General features: G+C 42.4%; 2 protein-coding genes and 1 non-coding gene across 6 annotated transcripts in view; 2 read left to right on the forward strand and 1 right to left on the reverse strand.

Moving 5' to 3' along the window:
* Window positions 1-13,689, reverse strand: part of HOOK3 (hook microtubule tethering protein 3) — a 133,891-nt gene extending 120,202 nt beyond the window's left edge. The window contains exons 1-2 of one of the 3 annotated variants that reach the window (XM_074383815.1): window positions 13,457-13,689; window positions 5,108-5,193 (exon numbers count right to left, since the gene is read on the reverse strand). In XM_074383815.1, the coding sequence (XP_074239916.1) occupies window positions 5,108-5,193; window positions 13,457-13,513 (143 nt within the window). In that variant the 5' untranslated portion in view covers window positions 13,514-13,689. Of the gene's footprint in view, window positions 1-5,107; window positions 5,194-12,836; window positions 13,019-13,456 lie in introns of those variants that run through there. The other 2 variants (XM_010330228.3, XM_074383814.1) reach the window with 2 other exon arrangements.
* Window positions 11,974-12,114, forward strand: LOC120361573 (U4 spliceosomal RNA). Its single transcript, XR_005577749.1, has one exon. It is a non-coding gene; the product is annotated as a U4 spliceosomal RNA (small nuclear RNA).
* Window positions 13,690-13,935: 246 nt separating the features above from the next.
* Window positions 13,936-17,418, forward strand: part of RNF170 (ring finger protein 170) — a 52,030-nt gene continuing 48,547 nt past the window's right edge. The window contains exon 1 of one of the 2 annotated variants that reach the window (XM_039463328.2): window positions 13,936-14,108. Coding sequence is in view for 1 of the 2 variants with exons in the window: in XM_010330231.3 (XP_010328533.2) it covers window positions 14,164-14,345 (182 nt within the window). In the remaining variant the exon portion in view is untranslated. Of the gene's footprint in view, window positions 14,109-14,135; window positions 14,346-17,418 lie in introns of those variants that run through there. The other variant, XM_010330231.3, reaches the window with a different exon arrangement.

Genomic DNA, 17,418 nt, shown 5'->3' on the forward strand with positions numbered 1-17,418 from the left:
TCTGTACCATTTGATACAACTGTAGTTTTGTTCTCATAGTTAATTAAATTGTCTTCCCCACTTATGAACCTCCTGAGGGTGGATATCATGTCTGTGTGGCTGGCAGTTATATCAGCAACGCTAGACACAAAGTAGCCATTCAATAAATATCAAACTGACAAAGAAGAAACTAATGTTGGTGAGGATGTGTATATCATACAACTATTTAAAAGATACTCTATAACAATATGGATAAATCTCACCGACATTATACTGAATTTAAGACAAACACAAGAGTACATACTATATGATTCCACTTACAAGACATTCAAGAACAGGCAAAACTAATTAATGGCACAGAAGTGAGAATCATGGCTATCTTTGGCATAGAGGTTATTGGGTAGGGAGGAGCTGGAAATGTTCTGTATTTCAATCAGAGTGGAGATTATAGGAGATATGCAACACATACACACAAAATTATCACAATGTAGAACGATTTTCTGTATGTGATGTATCTCAAGAAAAGGAAAAAAGGAAGGCATTCTAGAACAAAGGAAGGTTGAAAACTAAGTATTAATAAGAAATATGCCCACAAGACTCTGGTAAATTAAAAGACCACTTTGTAAAACATGTATATTACTATCTTGTTTACTTCAATTCATGAAAAATTTTTTTTCAAAGTTTACAATGACAAACTATACTTATGGGTACAAAATGATGTTGTGATATACAATATGGAAAGATTAAATCAAACTAATATCATTGCTTCCAATTTTTATGTTTTATTGTGAGAACATCTGAAATCTGCTCCCTCAGAATTCTGAAATATACATTATTACCTATAGTCACCATGCCTTGCAATAAATCTCAAAAAATGCATTCCTCCTAATTCAAACTTTGTGCCCTCTGACTGTCATCTCCCCATTCCCTTCAGCCCCCTGTCTCTGGTAAACACCATTCTAATCTCTGCCTCTATGAGTTCAATTGTTTTAGATTCCACCTAAGTGAGTCGGTATTTATCTTTCTGTGCCTGGCTTATTTCACTTAGCACAATGTCCTCCAGGTTTGTCTATGTTGTTGTAAATGACAGAATTTCCTTCTTTTGGGGCATGGCCATGAAGACTTATGCCTTTAATCTCAGCACTTTGACAGGCCAAGGCAGGAGGATTGCTTGAGCTCAGGAGTTCAAGACCAGCCTGGGCCACAGAGTGAGATCCATCTCTACAAAAAAAAAAAAAAAAAAAAAGGGTTGGGTGTGGTGGTGCACCCCTGTGGTCCCAGAAGCTACTAGGGAAGCTATGGTGTGAGGATTGCCTGAGCCTGGGAGTTTGAGGCTGCAGTGAGTATAGTCAATCCACTATACTCCAGCATGGGTGACAGAGTGAGACCCTGTCTCAATCAATCATTTAATAAAGGCCGAACAGTATTTGAGTTTCATATACACCACACTGTCTTTATCCATCCATTCCCTGATAGACACTAATGCTGCTTCCATAAATTGGGTACCCTGAGTAATGCTGTAAGAAATGTGGAAGTGCAGGTATCTCTTCAACATACCAGTTTCAAATCCTTTGGCTATATACACAAAAGTGGATTGTTGGATCATATGGTAATTCTATTTTTAGTTTAGTTTTTTGTACAGTTTTCCATAATGGCTGTACTAATTTACACTCCCAACAACAGTGTACAAGGGTTCCCTCTGCTTTACATCCTCACCAACACTTATTTTTCAAGTTTTTGATAACAGCCATTGTGACAGATGTGTGGCGACAACTCACTGTGGTTTTAATTTATATTTCTCTGATGATCAGTGATGAGTATTTTTTCATATGCTTGTTAACCATCTGTATATCTTCTTTTGAAAAATGTCTATTCAGGTCCTTCACGCTGTTCTAAACTGAGTTATTTGTTTTCTCTATATTCAGTTGTTTGAGTTCCTTACAGGCTGGATAGTAACCTCTTATTAGATGTATGGCTTGCAAATATTTTCTCCTAATCTGTAGTTTGTCTCTTCACTCTGTTGCTTGTTTCCATTGTCATGCAGAAGTTTTTAGTTTGATGTAATCCCATTTGTCCATTTTTGCTTTTGTTGCCTGTTCTATGGTCAAATTCAAGGAATCATCACCCAGACCAATGTCAAGAAGCTTTCCCCCTATGTTTCCTTCTAGTAGTTTTACAATTTCAGGAGGTATATTTAAATGTTTAATCCATTCTGAGTTGATTTTAGAATGTCGGAGGAGATAAGCATATTCTTCTGCATGTGGATACCCAGTTTGCATAATACCCTTTACTAAAGAGACTGTCCTTTTCTCATTGTGTGTCTGTGGCACCTTTGTGGAAAATCAACTGATTATAGATGTATGGGTTCATTTCTGGAATTTCTATTGTTCCACTCGTCAATGTGTCTACTTTTATGCCATTAGTATGTTGTTTTAATTACCATAGCTTTGCAATATAATTTAAAATCAGGTAGTGAGATTTCTCCAGCTTTGTTCTTTTTGCTCATGACTGCTTTGGCTATATGAGGTCTTTTTTAGTTTCATATGAATTTTAGCTTTGTTTATTATTTGTTGAAAATGTTATTGAAATTTTTATAGGGAATGCAGTGAATCTGCAGATCATTTTGGCTAGCATGGACATTTCAACAATAATTAATCTATGAACACAGAATATCTTTCCTTTATTGGAGACTTCAACTTCTTTCATCAATGTTTTATAGTTTTCAATCTACAGATCTTTCACCTTGTTGGTTAAATGTATTCTAAGTATTTTATTTAATTTGGTAGCTATTATAAATGGGATTGTTTTCATGATTTTTTTTTCAGATAGTTTGTTGTTGGTACACAGAAACACTACTGATTTTTGTAGGTTGATCTTATATCCTGCAACTTTACTATATTCCTTTACCAGGTCTAACAGTTTTTTTTACGGAGTCATTATGGCTTTTTGTACACAACATCACACTGTCAGGAAACAGTGACAATTTCACTTCTTCCTTTCCTATTTGGATACCTTTTACTTTTTTATCTTATTTTAATTTTTGCCTCATTGTTCTGGTAAAGACTGTGTTGAACAGAAGTAGCAGAGTCCACATCCTTGTCTTGTTCTTGAAATCTTGTTTTGATAAAACAATTTACATACACTTTCTTTCTTCTGGTTTCTCTAAGTGATAAAGATCCTACACAAACTAGCTTAGGCAAAAAATTCATTTATTGGCATATACCTGTAAAGTTTACTTAGCTAGACCCACACACTCAAATAACTTTTATTAAGAACTTCAGTGAGGCCGAGCGCAGTGGCTCACGCCTGTAATCCTAGCACTTTAGGAGGACGAGGCGGGCGCATCACAAGGTCAAGAGACATAGACCATCCTGGCCAATATGCTGAAACCCCGTCTCTACTAAAAACACAAAAATTAGCTAGGCATGGTGGTGCATGCCTGTGGTCCCAGCTACTCAGGAGGCTGAAGCAGGAGAACCACTTGAACCCAGCAGGCAGAGGTTGCAGTGAGCCGAGATCACGCCACTGCACTCCAGCCTCACAACCTAGCAAGACTCCATCTCAAAAAAAAAAAAAAAAGAACTTCAGTGGAAAAGCTAAAATTAGGGCACCACTCAGAAGTGACCATAAAAATGGCAAGATTATTCTTTTAAGAGTGCTCAAATGAGAGCAGGCCACGTTTCCAATGAGCCTTCTTGAGCGTCATTAAAAAACCTGTGTGCCTATGTATCTGGAAAAATGTACAATGCATTTTAAGTTATAGTAGAAAGTAAAAACAAGCTATAGTGCTCAAACATGAGTCCCTAGTTCTAAAGGCAAACAGACAGATGATCTGAAATGTTGCCAGCATTTCAACTGTCTGTTTGCCTTTAGAATTGGGAGTGCAGTGGATTGACCAGTGCTCACTGCAGCCTCAAACTCCCAGGCTCAGGCAGTCTTCACACCATAGCCTCCCTAGCAGCTTCTGGGACCCCAGGGGTGCACCATCACATCCAACCTTTTTTTTGGTAGAGATGGAGCTCACTCTGTGGCCCAGGCTGGTCTTGAACTCCTGAACTCAAGCAATCCTCCTACCGTGGCCTGTCAAAGTGCTGAGGTCTATGGCAACTATATGTAGCTAATTACAAAGTAAACCAACAATACATTTCATAATGATACTAATTTTCAACAGAAATGCAGGACAACCCAGCTAGTGATATGTAAATCTTTTTAAATCATCAGGCTGACAAGTGCTCAGGTCTTCAAAATACGAAAGCGTCTGCAAATTACAACAAACCCAATGACTTCTTAAATTTATTTAAAAATGCCTAGGTCAAAAGCTGATAGTCATATAATATCAATTTCATAACAATTATGTTTTCAAAGTACTTAGAAGAATTCGGTGTATTTTATATATCCCAAACAAATACTCCTTCCTACAGTCACTCCTTCCTACAGTCACTCAAACATAAGCATCCACAGTGCATATTAAACTAGGAGGAACTGATTTTGACCATTTTGACCTATAAAGAAAAGGAATTTCATACAGTTCAACATAAAACCAGACATTTGGCTGTTGCTTGGATACAACAGTGAAAACAAATTCCCTGGCTCCATGTGCAGTTTACATTCTGTGTATATGTGTTTGGGGGCATTGGGGGCAGATAAATGAACAACCAAATATATGGTATATCAGATGGTGTTACAAACTTGAAAGAAGAACACAAAAGCTTAAGGGGGATAGAGAGTATAAGGCAACTATCATTGCTATTTTATATGGGTACCCAAGGCCGGTATCTCTGATGAGATGACATTTGAGCAAAATTTTAAAGATGGAGTAAGTGTCTTAGAGTCTCCTGTAATAAGAGAATCTGGCCACTATCATGAAAATTTCTGCCAAGCTTAAACAGAAAAACACAAGAACAAATAATTCTGCTAAAACTATTAGAGTACTAAACAATTACAGCCCTTAAACTTGCAACTCAATCTATACCTAACAAGTACATGACGTCAAAACTATTGCTGCTGCTGCCTACAGGTCTTACTCTACACACATTTCATGTAAGCCCTTTGTTTTTCAATCCATGTTTGTAATCTAATAAATATCCATGCATAAGAATACACATAAAGATAAGCAATTTACTCTTACATCTTTTGAAGAACCTGGGCCATCACAACCCCATTCGTTAAATCTTCCACGATCCGGCATGGTGCATCCACGTTAAATGTCTGGATCTGAAGGGAAAAAAGTGGGGGAAGAGATTATTATATGGTTATCTATGTAGACAATTTCTTAGGGTTTTTGTTTTTGGTTTTTTTGGTGATTGGAAAAAATTTTTACAAGAAGTCTAGTTGGAAACTTTTTCCTTTAAGGGAATGTTCAGCCACGTATTTCTGTGATTTTCCCCAACTCGTAAGAGAGAAATCGTGGTGGATACCGGGTGGCTTCCCAGCATCTGTTCTACTCACACAAGACCCATCTACAAAAATCATAGCACCTTCATCCTCTCTATCACTGACTGACTCAAGGACACACAAAGAAAAAACAATTTGGACTAAAGAGAGACAAGGAGATGCTTCTGGGAAAGAAAATCCAATCTCCTGTTGATTTAAGTATGTTGCCTTCATTACTGAGAGCAGTCATCTCATGACTACTAAGGCGATCATCTTAAGATTAGGCCAATGCAGTGAAAGGCAGAGAGGAGAGTAAGAAAGAACTACGTCCTCCTCCCCAAATCCCCCCAATAAAAAAAATAAACAAGAAAAAACGACATCCTTAAGGTAAAAACTGAATTACTATATTAAAAAATATTGATGCCTCCTGGTATGTGAGATGAATTAATTTATTCTTTATGCCTGGCGAGGTTGTAGTTTCTGTTACTAAGAGGCCGAATCTCTATACAGATGTAGAAGTCACACTTAAAAATGGTTAGATAGCCGGGCGCGGTGGCTCAAGCCTGTAATCCCAGCACTTTGGGAGGCCGAGGCGGGTGGATCATGAGGTCAAGAGATCGAGACCATCCTGGTCAACATGGTGAAACCCCGTCTCTACTAAAAATAAAAAAAAATTAGCTGGGCATGGTGGTGCGTGCCTGTAATCCCAGCTACTCAGGAGGCTGAGGCAGGAGAATTGCCTGAACCCAGGAGCAGGAGGCGGAGGTTGCGGTGAGCCAAGATCGCGCCATTGCACTCCAGCCTGGGCAACAAGAGCGAAACTCCGTCTCAAAAAAAAAAAAAAAAAAAGAATGGTTAGATATTCACTTCATTTTGATTTCAAATATTCTGAAACTTTGTACTAAGCAACATGATGTAGCCAAGAAATGTACTTTCCCTAACAGAGTAAATTATCTCTAAAAGTAAGAAAATGTAGCCAATAATGATTACACCCAGTAGTGTACTCAGGATTTAGAAGGAAATCAAAACCTGAAAACAGACAGACACAGGCCACTCTCTCATGGAACTTACAACTAGAAAAAACGAAACGGTATTATAGAGGTGTCAACAGCAAGTATAAAGATGTTAAGTGAGAGTGGGATGCAATCTAGGTATGAAGAGCAGCTTGGTACAGACTGGGCAGGGTTAAGAGTTGGAGGAAGAAACAGAAACAGGGGAAAAAAAAAACAGTGAAAGCCAGGGCAAAAGAATGAAGAATTACCATGTAAAATCTTAGAAGCCACATTAAGACTGTATCCTATGAATAAAAAAAGCAAAGCATTTGAAGCAGAAGAGACAGCCATGAGGTTTGCATTGTATTAACATTACACTGGCTGCAGTATGAAGGAAGGAGTAGAGGGAAAGAGAGAGGAAAATCCATTTAAGTAGGTTTATATATTAACATGGATGAAGCTAAACTCAGTATTGACAATGAGAATACTGGGAATAACATTAAGGTGACCATATGTATTCACATATATTTTTATTTATTGGGTTAGAAAAGAAGTATTGCTAGGTCAAAAACTGTATGAACATCTCAAGGTTTTTGATAAAACTGCCAAACTGCCCTAAATATATACTGTAGCAATTTATTCTCTTACTAACAGTGGGTGAATGTCCACTTCTATGTACCAAATCATTTATAAAATCTTTAAAAGGCAACTATTAACAGTTCAGTCAGTAGCTGCTTCATATATAATACAGGAGAGTCTTGTGGGTAGAAACAGTTACAGTGGTAGACGCCCAGGGAATTATAAGATCCTCGTAGCAAGTTTTTACTTAGGTGTCTATTTGGGACAGGTGATAAGAGGGTCCTTCCAAGCTACCCTGACACAAACCTAATAGCTGGTAGAGGTGCAATAAATGATTAGTAAATGAGTAAAAGAAACAAATAAACATCATTTGCAGGAAATGATTTTAAATTTTGCTCCATACTATCTCCAGCTGCCTGCTCACTAGTAATGTGGTAATAATTTTAAGAGAAATAAGCACTTGTTTTCATTTTACAGTTGCTAAGTCAATGGCCCATTTTCAAAAAAGAAAAACCAGTCTCCTTCTTGTAGGTTTGTTTAGAAGGAAAAAGAGAGGCAGCAGTGAGGGCCACGTCTCATTCTTCTCTGTATCAGTGACCTCAGCACAATGCCCGATACAGAACAAGCCCTCAGTGAACACCACTTTGAATGAAAGGAACTAATTTGAATTCCTAGTTTTGCCCTGTAAATTTGGACAGGACATTTTATCTCTCTCAATATCAGTGTTTCCATATAAAGAAAGATAGGGGAAAAACAGCTTATGGAGGGATGTGTTGCTTCAGAATGAGTAAGAAAATGAATGCTCATGAGGTATTTTGCAAAGTCTAAAGCAATGGTCCCAAACTGGGGTGTGTAGAGAATCATCTGGGAGGTTTCCATTTTGAAAATACATATTTTGGCAGGGCGTGGTGGTTTATACCTGTAATCCCAGGTATAAACCACCTGTGATTACAGGCATAAGTAATGACTATGGGAGGTCAAAGCTGGAGGATCACTTGAGCCCACGAACTCGAGACCATGCTGAACAAAATGGCAAAACTCTGTCTCTACAAAAAGTACAAAAATTAGCTGAGCCTGGTGGCTCACAACTGTAGTCCCAGCTATTCAGGAGGCTGAGGTGGGAGAGTCACTTAAGCCTGGGGGGTCGGGGCTGCAGTGAACTGTGAGTGTGCCACTGTACTCCAGCTGGGGCAACAGAGCGAGAACCTGTCTAAACAAAAATTTTTTTAAAAGAGAGAGAATACATACACATTTCTTGGATTCCCCTACTGAATCAGAATCTGTGTGTAGGAAGCTTGGGATCTATTTTTAACAAGCTCATCAAATAATTCTTACATAGCTGGACACTGGTTCAGCATTTGGAATCCTATCATCCAAAGCACTACTAAAGGGAAAGGATGCAAGATTGGAAAACAGCCTCTGGCTAGTCAGAAGCAGCAATTCAACAAAGCAGGTAATTCAAAAAAGCAAGCAATTTAGTTGTTAAGACTTTCGTAATCCCAGAACTTTGGGATGCCGAGGTGGGCAGATCTTCAGAGGTCAGGAGTTCCAGACTAGCCTGGCCAACTTAGTGAAACACTATCTCTACTAAAAAATACAAAAATTAGCTGGGCATGCTGGTACGCACCTGTAATCCCAGCTACCACGGAGGCTGAGGCAGGAGAATGGCTTGAACCCGGAGGTGGAGGTTGCCGTGAGCCGAGATTGGGCCACTGCACTCCAGCCTGGGCAACAGAGCAAGACTCCACCTCAAAAAAAAAAAAAAAAAAGAAAGAAAGACTTTATCTGTTTTTTCTCTTGGGTCTTAGAGAAAGCTAAATTTTCATTTTTGTTTTTAAAACATGGCTTTATTCAATTATTTTCTTTGTATGAGCCCTTGAGGTACATAGTTGCTCACAAGAGTCAGAGATGTATACCTCTGCTCCAAGATGAAAATGATACAGATCCTAAATAAAATTTATCCCTACAGAGTTTATTTTTGGGGTGATGAAAATGTTCTTGGAACTAGACAGTCATGATGACTACACAATCTTGTGATCATACTAAAAACCAATAAATTATACACTTTAAAAGGATGAATTTTATGGTATGTAAACTGTATCTTAATTTTTAAGAATTTCTCACCAGTCCTCTGAGCTAACATCTATGAATATTTCAGTATAGCAGTACAGTAAAACTAAAAGACAACTATACCTAATTGCATTAAGGCATGAAATTCTACCTGAAGGGTTATAACCTTTCTTTTAATTCCAAGAAGCTCTATTACCACCACCCAACCTCTATCTTCCCTTCCCCAACAAAAGCAAGAGAGGAAAAAAGCATGAGATCATCTAGAATTACCATCTCTAGAGCAATGGATAATTTTGCTCCTTAGGAGACATTTTTGGCTGTAACAGTGAGTTGGGTGCTATAGTCATCTAGCTGGCTGAGGCAATGGGATGCTACTACTAAATATTAAACATAAGACATAGTGCAGTGCCCACAGCAAAGAACTGTCCAGTGCAAAATGTCAAATAATTTTCTAGAGCCATGGTTCTCAAAACGCGGCCCCCAAGTCACCAACAATAGCATCACCTGGGAACCTATTAGAAATGCAAAATCTCAGCCAGCCCAGACCTACAGAATTAGCAATTCTGGGCATCAGTGTTTTAGCAAGCTCTCTAAATGATGTAGATCAATACTAAAGCATGAAAGTCACTGGTGAAGTTAACAAATGTAATGTTAAATAACAATGCAATCAAAACACAGCAGTGAAGTTATGTGTCCAAAGTCACCTACAGTTAGTATGGAACAAAACCAGGATTTGAACCCAGGCTGCCTAATGTCAGAACCTGCGTACTCTTATGCTATACTATTTTTTTAAGTGCCTTAACTTTTGCATATCAGTGACTTATTCTTCCATGACAGGACAAAAGTTGGCAGAATCAAGTTAGGCAGAGGACAGAGAACGGAATGGAAGAGATATCACCGTAGTAATTATACCACCCCAAATTCTATACACTAGTATGCATTTTATAAGTTGCCAAGTAAGTAATACGAAAACAATAAGAATATATTAATGTTGCTAGGTTACTCCAAAGCGTACTGAGCCTATGTGATGAATTGCTTGGTAGCAATTCCTCTGAAACACAGGCAGAGGTTCACACAAAAACAAAACAAAACAAAACAAAAAACAACTTGGTAGCATTGTAGACTTTCTTGTTTTTCAGTCTCTAAAACCTGGAAAAGTGCTATCTTTTCAAGATTCACATACAGTTCAAGAAATTAGGCTTGACAGGTGTAACGGGCAGGGCAGATTTTGACTCAGAGGGTGGAGAGAGGAGGCACAGTGGAAATTTTCAAGCATGTCCTGCTGAACTTGCTTGCATGAACTTTGATTTCGAATTTAAGCTTAAGATGGGAAAGTTCCCCTTGGTAGGATGATACTTAACTCTTTTTTTTTATAACTTTCTCTTTCAACAAAAATTTGGAACATATGGTTCTTGCGCCAGTAGGCTGTCTGATAAAAGGGCAATTTATCCAGCATGTGAGGCAACGAGATGTTCCACTAAGTTCCGTATAAGTGACAGAATCATCCCTTTAAGTACTTGAGCTTTTATTACTTTAGCCACTGCTAGTAGAATAATTTCTAAAATGTTGTTATGTCTCTCCAATCTCTAAATGTTATGTAGTGAAAACAAACTTTTATCTGATACTCAGGATTATAATTTTGATCTTCAATAATTGAACATAGAGCCTGTAAAAGTATATAAGGATGTCAGCCAAAAGACGGAATCATCCTGCTCTTGGGTCTTGTCTGTCACTGACAGTTGTCTGAATTTTGCTCAGTGACAGCAAAACTCCACATGCAACCGAACTGACTAGAAGTTGACATAAAATAGAGCAAATTAATCTAAATGAATCTTTTCTTTGGAGTGTATGTGTACACTTCTGCTTACATTTGGTTTTAGAATTGTGTTTAGCATTAATCTGGCTTCCAGATTGGGGGGGGGGTGCTACTAGACATGTAAATGACATCAAACATTGCTCGCCAAAACATTTATTCTGCTTTTTAAAACATTTATTCTGCTTTTTATAATGACAGCTGAAAGAGAACAAACTGCATTTATACTCTATTTTGAAACATGTCTTTTAAAGTGTTTCCAAATCTTTAGAATTCTACAGCTTCATAAACACTGCCCTCCAATTTTGTCACTGATAATTTCTAATCTTATCTGGAAATTTTCATTGATGAGTTTTCCACTGACATTTCAAAAACCCTATTCTATGATACCATACTCCCTGACCTCTCTACCAAGCTGATAATGTGCGTTTTCTTGACATTTTATGAGATTTTAAATAGATTCTCTCATGTTGTCAGGTTCTGTCAGTAGCCTTTCAAACTTCTCAGATTTTTCCTCTATATTTTTATCAGCATTTCTCACTTACATAAGCGCAATTACTAAGTACCATATTTTTGCAGATGGCTTCAAACACAGACTGTCCCCAACTTACGACGGGTTAACTTATGATTTTTCAACTTTACAATGATGCAAGAGATACACATTCAGTAGAAATCATACACTGCCCATACAACCACCATATTTTTCATTTTCAGTATTCAATAAATTGCATGAGATATTCAACACTTTATATGAAATAAGCTTTGTGATAGATGATTTTGCTTAACTGTAGGCTAATGTAAGTGTTCTGCACACGTTTAAGGTAGGCCAGACTAAGCTATGGGTTTGGTCGGTTAGGCATATGAAATATATTTTCAACTACAGTATTTTCAACTTATGATGGGTTTGTCGGGATGTAACCCCATCGTAAGTTAAGGAGCCTCTGTACATATCTCTATTTTCATGTCTTTTTTCTTCCTAGATTTTAAACAATGTACCCTACTTAGATTCAAATAGCTTCATCTTTGCCTTCTTCTTTTTCTAGCATAAAGGGAAGCTAGCACTACTTGCACAGACTCAAAAACTCCAATCTTAAGTTCCTCAGCATTCTGTTTACAGATTTACAAATTCTGCCAAATCTATTCCTTTCACATTATCAAAGAATTTAGAGCTTTGCGCAGTGGCAGTATCATAGCCGATGAGGTTTGTCCAAGGCGCGATTATTGCTAATTGAAAACTTTTCCCAATACCTTGCCATGACGACTTGAAATATAGTCAGCATTGGCAATTTTTGACAGTCTCTAAGGAAACTGAATTTTAAAAAAATTTAATTTAGTAATTCTTTCCTCTATCTCTCCCCTGCCTAGTCAAACCTCAGCCACATTATGCAACGTAGTTTTCCTCTCTTCTGAAATATAGCAGTGAAAGCCATCTCCTTGCCTGGAGGCGAAACCCAACAGAAGCGTAAGCTGCACATTAACTACATATTGCTGCTAACTATCTGAAATCCCCTAAATGGTCTAATAAGCAACTGGCTACCTCAAGCTCTACCACTGTATACATTCTGTTTGAGAGGACAGAAACTGATTCGTGACATATCCAAATTATAAAAACCTCAGACTATTTTTACTACTTTTTAAAACCAATGTAAGGCAATACTTCTCCAGCCTTTCCAGCAAAGTGCCTTGCATAGGAGCGTGACGTCTACACTCCAGGGATCCCGACTCGTAACCCAAGACACCGCTAAACGGATTTTCTCACATTCGTGTTTTACCTTTAAAAGTAATACAAATGCTACGGTCGCCTCCAAAAACACATCCGCAAACATTCAATTAACCTTCTCAGCACTGAGTGAAACGAACGCTCCCGAAGGCAGCGCGGGATCGGCCCGAGCTCTGCGCATCCCTCCCCCTCCCCGGCCCGCGACGCGGCGAGCACGACCGGAACCCAGGCGTCGGTTCCCCGGCCGCGTCCTGAAGACCCAGCTTGAGGAAGGCGCGGTCGCCGACGTGAGAAGTGAAGGCGTATTTACTTCAAAGCGTGAGGAATCTAAAACCGCTTAGCAATTCAAAATCGGAATCCCACGACGCCGTCCCTCAAGGCCTTCGAGTTCCATTGTTGACGACCAGGCACCTCCAGACTTCTACACGTCCGCCCGACCTTTGACAGGCGTCCGCCCCTCGCGCACTCCCACCGCCAGCGGCGCCTCGCGTCCGAAACCGGGTCCCCCGGCGCCGCCTGCGTTCTCCCCACGCTCCCTCACAGGTGCGGTCCCTTCCCAGGCCGGGCGAGGGCCGTAATCCGCGAAGGCGGCAACAAAGGCGAGGAGCCGCGGAGGCTCCCAGGCGCGGGGCGGCCAGGCTCGGCTGTCACCGAAGCGCAGCGCCGCGCCAGCTACGAGCAGCCGCGCGGGTCTCGGGGTCGCCCGCTGCGTCCCCACCCCAGCCCGGCCTGGGTCCGCCCGGAGCAGCGACGCCTCAGGCCCTGCAAGTTTCTCTCGGACCCTGGGCCGAGCCTCCTCACCCCGCCCGCGCTGGGCCCCGGATGTGACGGCACCGTAGCCCGCGGCACTCGCCCTCCGGGCCGCGCGTGGGTGTCCCGGTCGGTGACGGGGGGAGGGGGTCTTCCTGCAGGCCCGCGGCCCCCACGTACCCAAGTGAGGAGGCTCTCGCACAGCTCCGCCCGCTCCAGCGACTCCACGCTAAACATCTTCCCCGCCACGGCCGGGCAGCGTCTCCCGCCTGGCCAGACGCTGCCGCCACTCGGTCGGAGTATCCTGGGGCCCGCGCCGCTGCCTCGGCCTCCAGCCCTCCTGCTCCCCAGATCCGGCCGCCGACTGTCGCCCAGCGCTGGCAGCGGCTCCGCACCGTCACCCCCGGGGCCCCTCCTTCTCCTTTCTATCGGGACCGCGCGCCAGCAGCGCGCGACTCCGGCCACGCCCGCCGCCCCGCGTCCCCGCCCCCGGCCGTCGACCCCGCTCCTCCGGAGCGCCGCCGCCCTGGCTGGAGCCGCGGCCTAATACCCACTGCGCACGCTCGCGCCCAGGCCGACCCGCGCCGCCGGCTCGCGGCGTGTCGAGGCGCGCGCGCACGCGCCCGGCCCTGGCGGCTGGAGCGGCGGGTCCTCCTCCACCGTCCGCTCGCGCCCTCGCGGAAGCTCGGTAGTGCGCGTGCGCCCGCACCCGCACTCCAAATTAAAAAGGGGACGGCTAGTGGTGGCCCGGGAGGGGTGGCGGGAGCGGTCCCGGAAATAATCTGTTCTCTGTCACCGGGAACTGGCGAGGTAGTTCCTCCGCGGTGGAGAGGTACGTCCGGCGCGCGGCGACCACGCCCACCCCACCCGGGCCCGCGGAGCCGCGGATGGCGGGGCCCGGCCTTCCTGGGGTCGGTAGGGCGGCCGAGGCTTTGCGGGGCGGCGGGAGTCGCCGCCTCCTCCCTCGCGGCCCCGCCCTCCTTTGGAAGCCCCAGAATCGCCCTGCGGCTGTCGGGAGTCGCCGGCGACGGTGGAGGGTCCGACGCGGAGGGCGGCTCGGCGGCTCTAGGTGGGCTTAGCCAGCGGCGAAAACACCGCCGCTCCTTCTGGGGTCGCTCGGAACGCGACCCTGAGAACTCTCCTGAATGCAGGAAGGGTGTCCGCCCGTTCGCCAATCCGTAAGGACCCTGGCCGACCCTGGGCCTGCGTCTCCCAGCGTTCGGAGTTGCCTTCGCTTAATGGCGAGGCAAATCGTTCTCGAGCTCCCACCTCTTTTGAGGCACGAATCTCTCCGCAGGGTTGCCGATACATTTTTAACAGAGATAGCATACGCAGAAAAGTGCATACGACATACACGTTTAAAGAAGAATTAATAAAACATGCAGATAAAAATGAAAAGGGCATTACTGGCACCCCAGGAGTTTCTTGCCCATGCCCTGCGCTCCTTTCTCGGAGCCTGATTCTCTCCTAGCCTGACTAGTGTGATCATCACTTCCTTACAGCTTTACCATTTCTGTGTGCATGCGAGCTCGTTTTCCTTTGCCTGTTTTTGAACTTTTGCGAGTGGATCATAGTGTGGTGTTTGTGGTTTTCAATCAGTATTAAATTGGTGTACTGTATATCTGTAAGTAATTTTCATTGCTGCCTAGTAGTCCACTGTGTGAATAAAACAGTGTATCCAGACTGGGTATGCGTTTTGTTCCAGACTGAGGCTACTCAGAACATTGCTGTAAGCATTCTTGTGTACCTGGAACCTAGTGCAAATTTGCTGGAATTTCCAGGACACACTCTTTGGAGTTGTTAGAGAATTGTCATGCTTAGAGTATGCATAACTACTAGCCAATGCCAAAATTTTTATTTGGAGTGCAACAAAGTTAACTTTCCAGGACTCATTTTCGTTTTGCTTCTCCTTTTTTTTTTTCCATTGAGAGTAAGTTTTCTCATTTAGCACTCAAGACAGCATTGAGTTGGGGTTTTGTTTGTTTGTTTGTCTTTGAGAAAGGGTCTCATTTTGGAGTGCAGTGGCGCAATCTCGGCTCACTGCAACCTCTGCCTCCTGGGCTCAGGCGATCCTCCTGCCTCAGCCTCCCAAGTAGGTGGGACCACAGGCACAGGCCACAATACCCGGCCGATTTCCTTATTTTTTTGTAGAGAGGGGGTCTCACTATGTTGTCCAGGCTGGTCTCAAAACTCCTGGGCTCAAGTGATCTGCCCGCCTTGGCCTCCCAAAAGTTCTGGGATCACAAGTGTGCGCCACCGAGCCTGAACCAGCATTGAGTTTTTAAGGATGCTTTACAGAGTACCACTGAACAGTTGACATCTGATGATTTAGCATTTTGTAAGTGTAAAAAAAAAAAAAAACTTACCTGAAGTCTTCTCAGTGGTCTTTTTTTCAAACATTCTTCCCTACACCAAGGACAGAGAAACCTTTAGAAAATACACATATGTGTCTCGCCTGTGTTTGGTTTCTGTGTTGGTGACTGTGGATATTTGTCAAACCAGATTTCCTACATACCTTACCAGGTTGTTTCTATCGAATCTCTAGCACTTTTAAGTGACCTATAATCTTGTAGGCAAATGAATGAAGTCAGTGAGTATACGTCACATTGACTTAAGCCTGACTCGCATGCAGCTTGTCTTTAGATGGTGGCCCTGCTGGAGTGACTGTGGCTTGCCATCCTCAGCACCCTTCCTTCAGCGGCCCCGGTTTTCAAGGCTTAGACACAATGGACCGAAAGCCTCCTTTTTCAAGGTTGTCTGCTTATCCAGTGCTTTTGTGCATGATGTTGCAGTGTTCTGGAGGTTTCATTTTGTAATTCATTACCTTTGATGAAAGAAATTAGTAAAAGCTTCTTGGATGTGAGTCATTCCAGAAGCCATATGGCCGTCAAGTTTCTACATGAGCCTTGAGGTAAAAAGACACTGAGATTCTCTCCTTTGTTCCAGGAAGTCCTGGAATTTTCTATTTTCCCTTATTTTCTCTGTGGTTTATTTTTTTTCTTCCCCAAAAGCTTTGGAAATGCCTGAAGAGAGGTGAGTTGAATTTGTCTTAGCTGTCTCCTTACTCCAGTTAGTTGGAGGCTAGTTCTTACCCACAGCTGCTAATCGGATTGAAGAGGGCATGTGTTGTGTGACAGTGCTCCAGATTGCATCCTGTCTTCCCAGGATACACACACTGAGAGCTGTGATTAAAGAGAGTTTGAGATGCTATGTAGACCAGCTCTGGGGCGGGCATCGCTAGGTTTTATCATAGTTCTGCACTTCCCACCCCACCCCCCACCCCAAAAAAGAGTGTCTCTTTTTTATGGTTCAACCTAATGTCTTTTACATATTAGGAAGCTGAGACTGAGACTCTACATAAGTCCAGGGCTTTCTAACTCTGGAGCTTGTGCTGCTTTGCTGTCTTAAGCTACTCAATAAGATGTAGCTAGCTGAACAATAGCAAAGCCAGTTCCTCTGCAAACTTCTATCAGTTACACTGCACAGTTTCCACGATGGATGGGGTTCAATTTTTGTGAATCTTAAACAGTTCAAAACCGAGTATTAGTAACTCTTCTTTTCATTTTTTGTTTTGTTTTGTTTTATGAGATGGAGCCTCGCCCAGGCTGGAGTGCAGTGGGCTGATCTCAGCTCAATGCAATCTCCGCCTCCTAGGTTCATGCGATTCTCTCGCCTCAGCCTCCTGAGTAGTTGGAATTACAGGCGTCCAACACCACACCCAGCTAATTTTGTATTTATAGTAGAGACAGGGTTTCACTATGTTAGCCAGGCTGGTCTCGAACTCTTGATCTCAAGTCATCCACCTGCCTCAGCCTCCCAAAGTGCTGGGATTACAGGCGTGAGCCACCGCACCTGGTTTTCATATTTTACAGGATACCATGAAATAGATTACATACCATATTCTATACATTTAATAACCTTGTTTCTGGGTTTCATGTAAACAACATTTAGTGGCCACTACAACATATCAGACCCTGCGAACTCATGACAGGAATAAGATATGATTCCTGACTGAAAGGAGTTCATTTTTTAAAAATGTATTTTTAATTTTTATGGATGTATAATTGTTATGTATATTTATGGGGTACCTGTGATATATTGATAGAAATGTGTACATTGTGTAATGATCAAATCTGGGCAGT

This window comes from Saimiri boliviensis, chromosome 13, assembly GCF_048565385.1.
Source record: "Saimiri boliviensis isolate mSaiBol1 chromosome 13, mSaiBol1.pri, whole genome shotgun sequence".
Lineage (NCBI taxonomy): Eukaryota > Metazoa > Chordata > Mammalia > Primates > Cebidae > Saimiri > Saimiri boliviensis.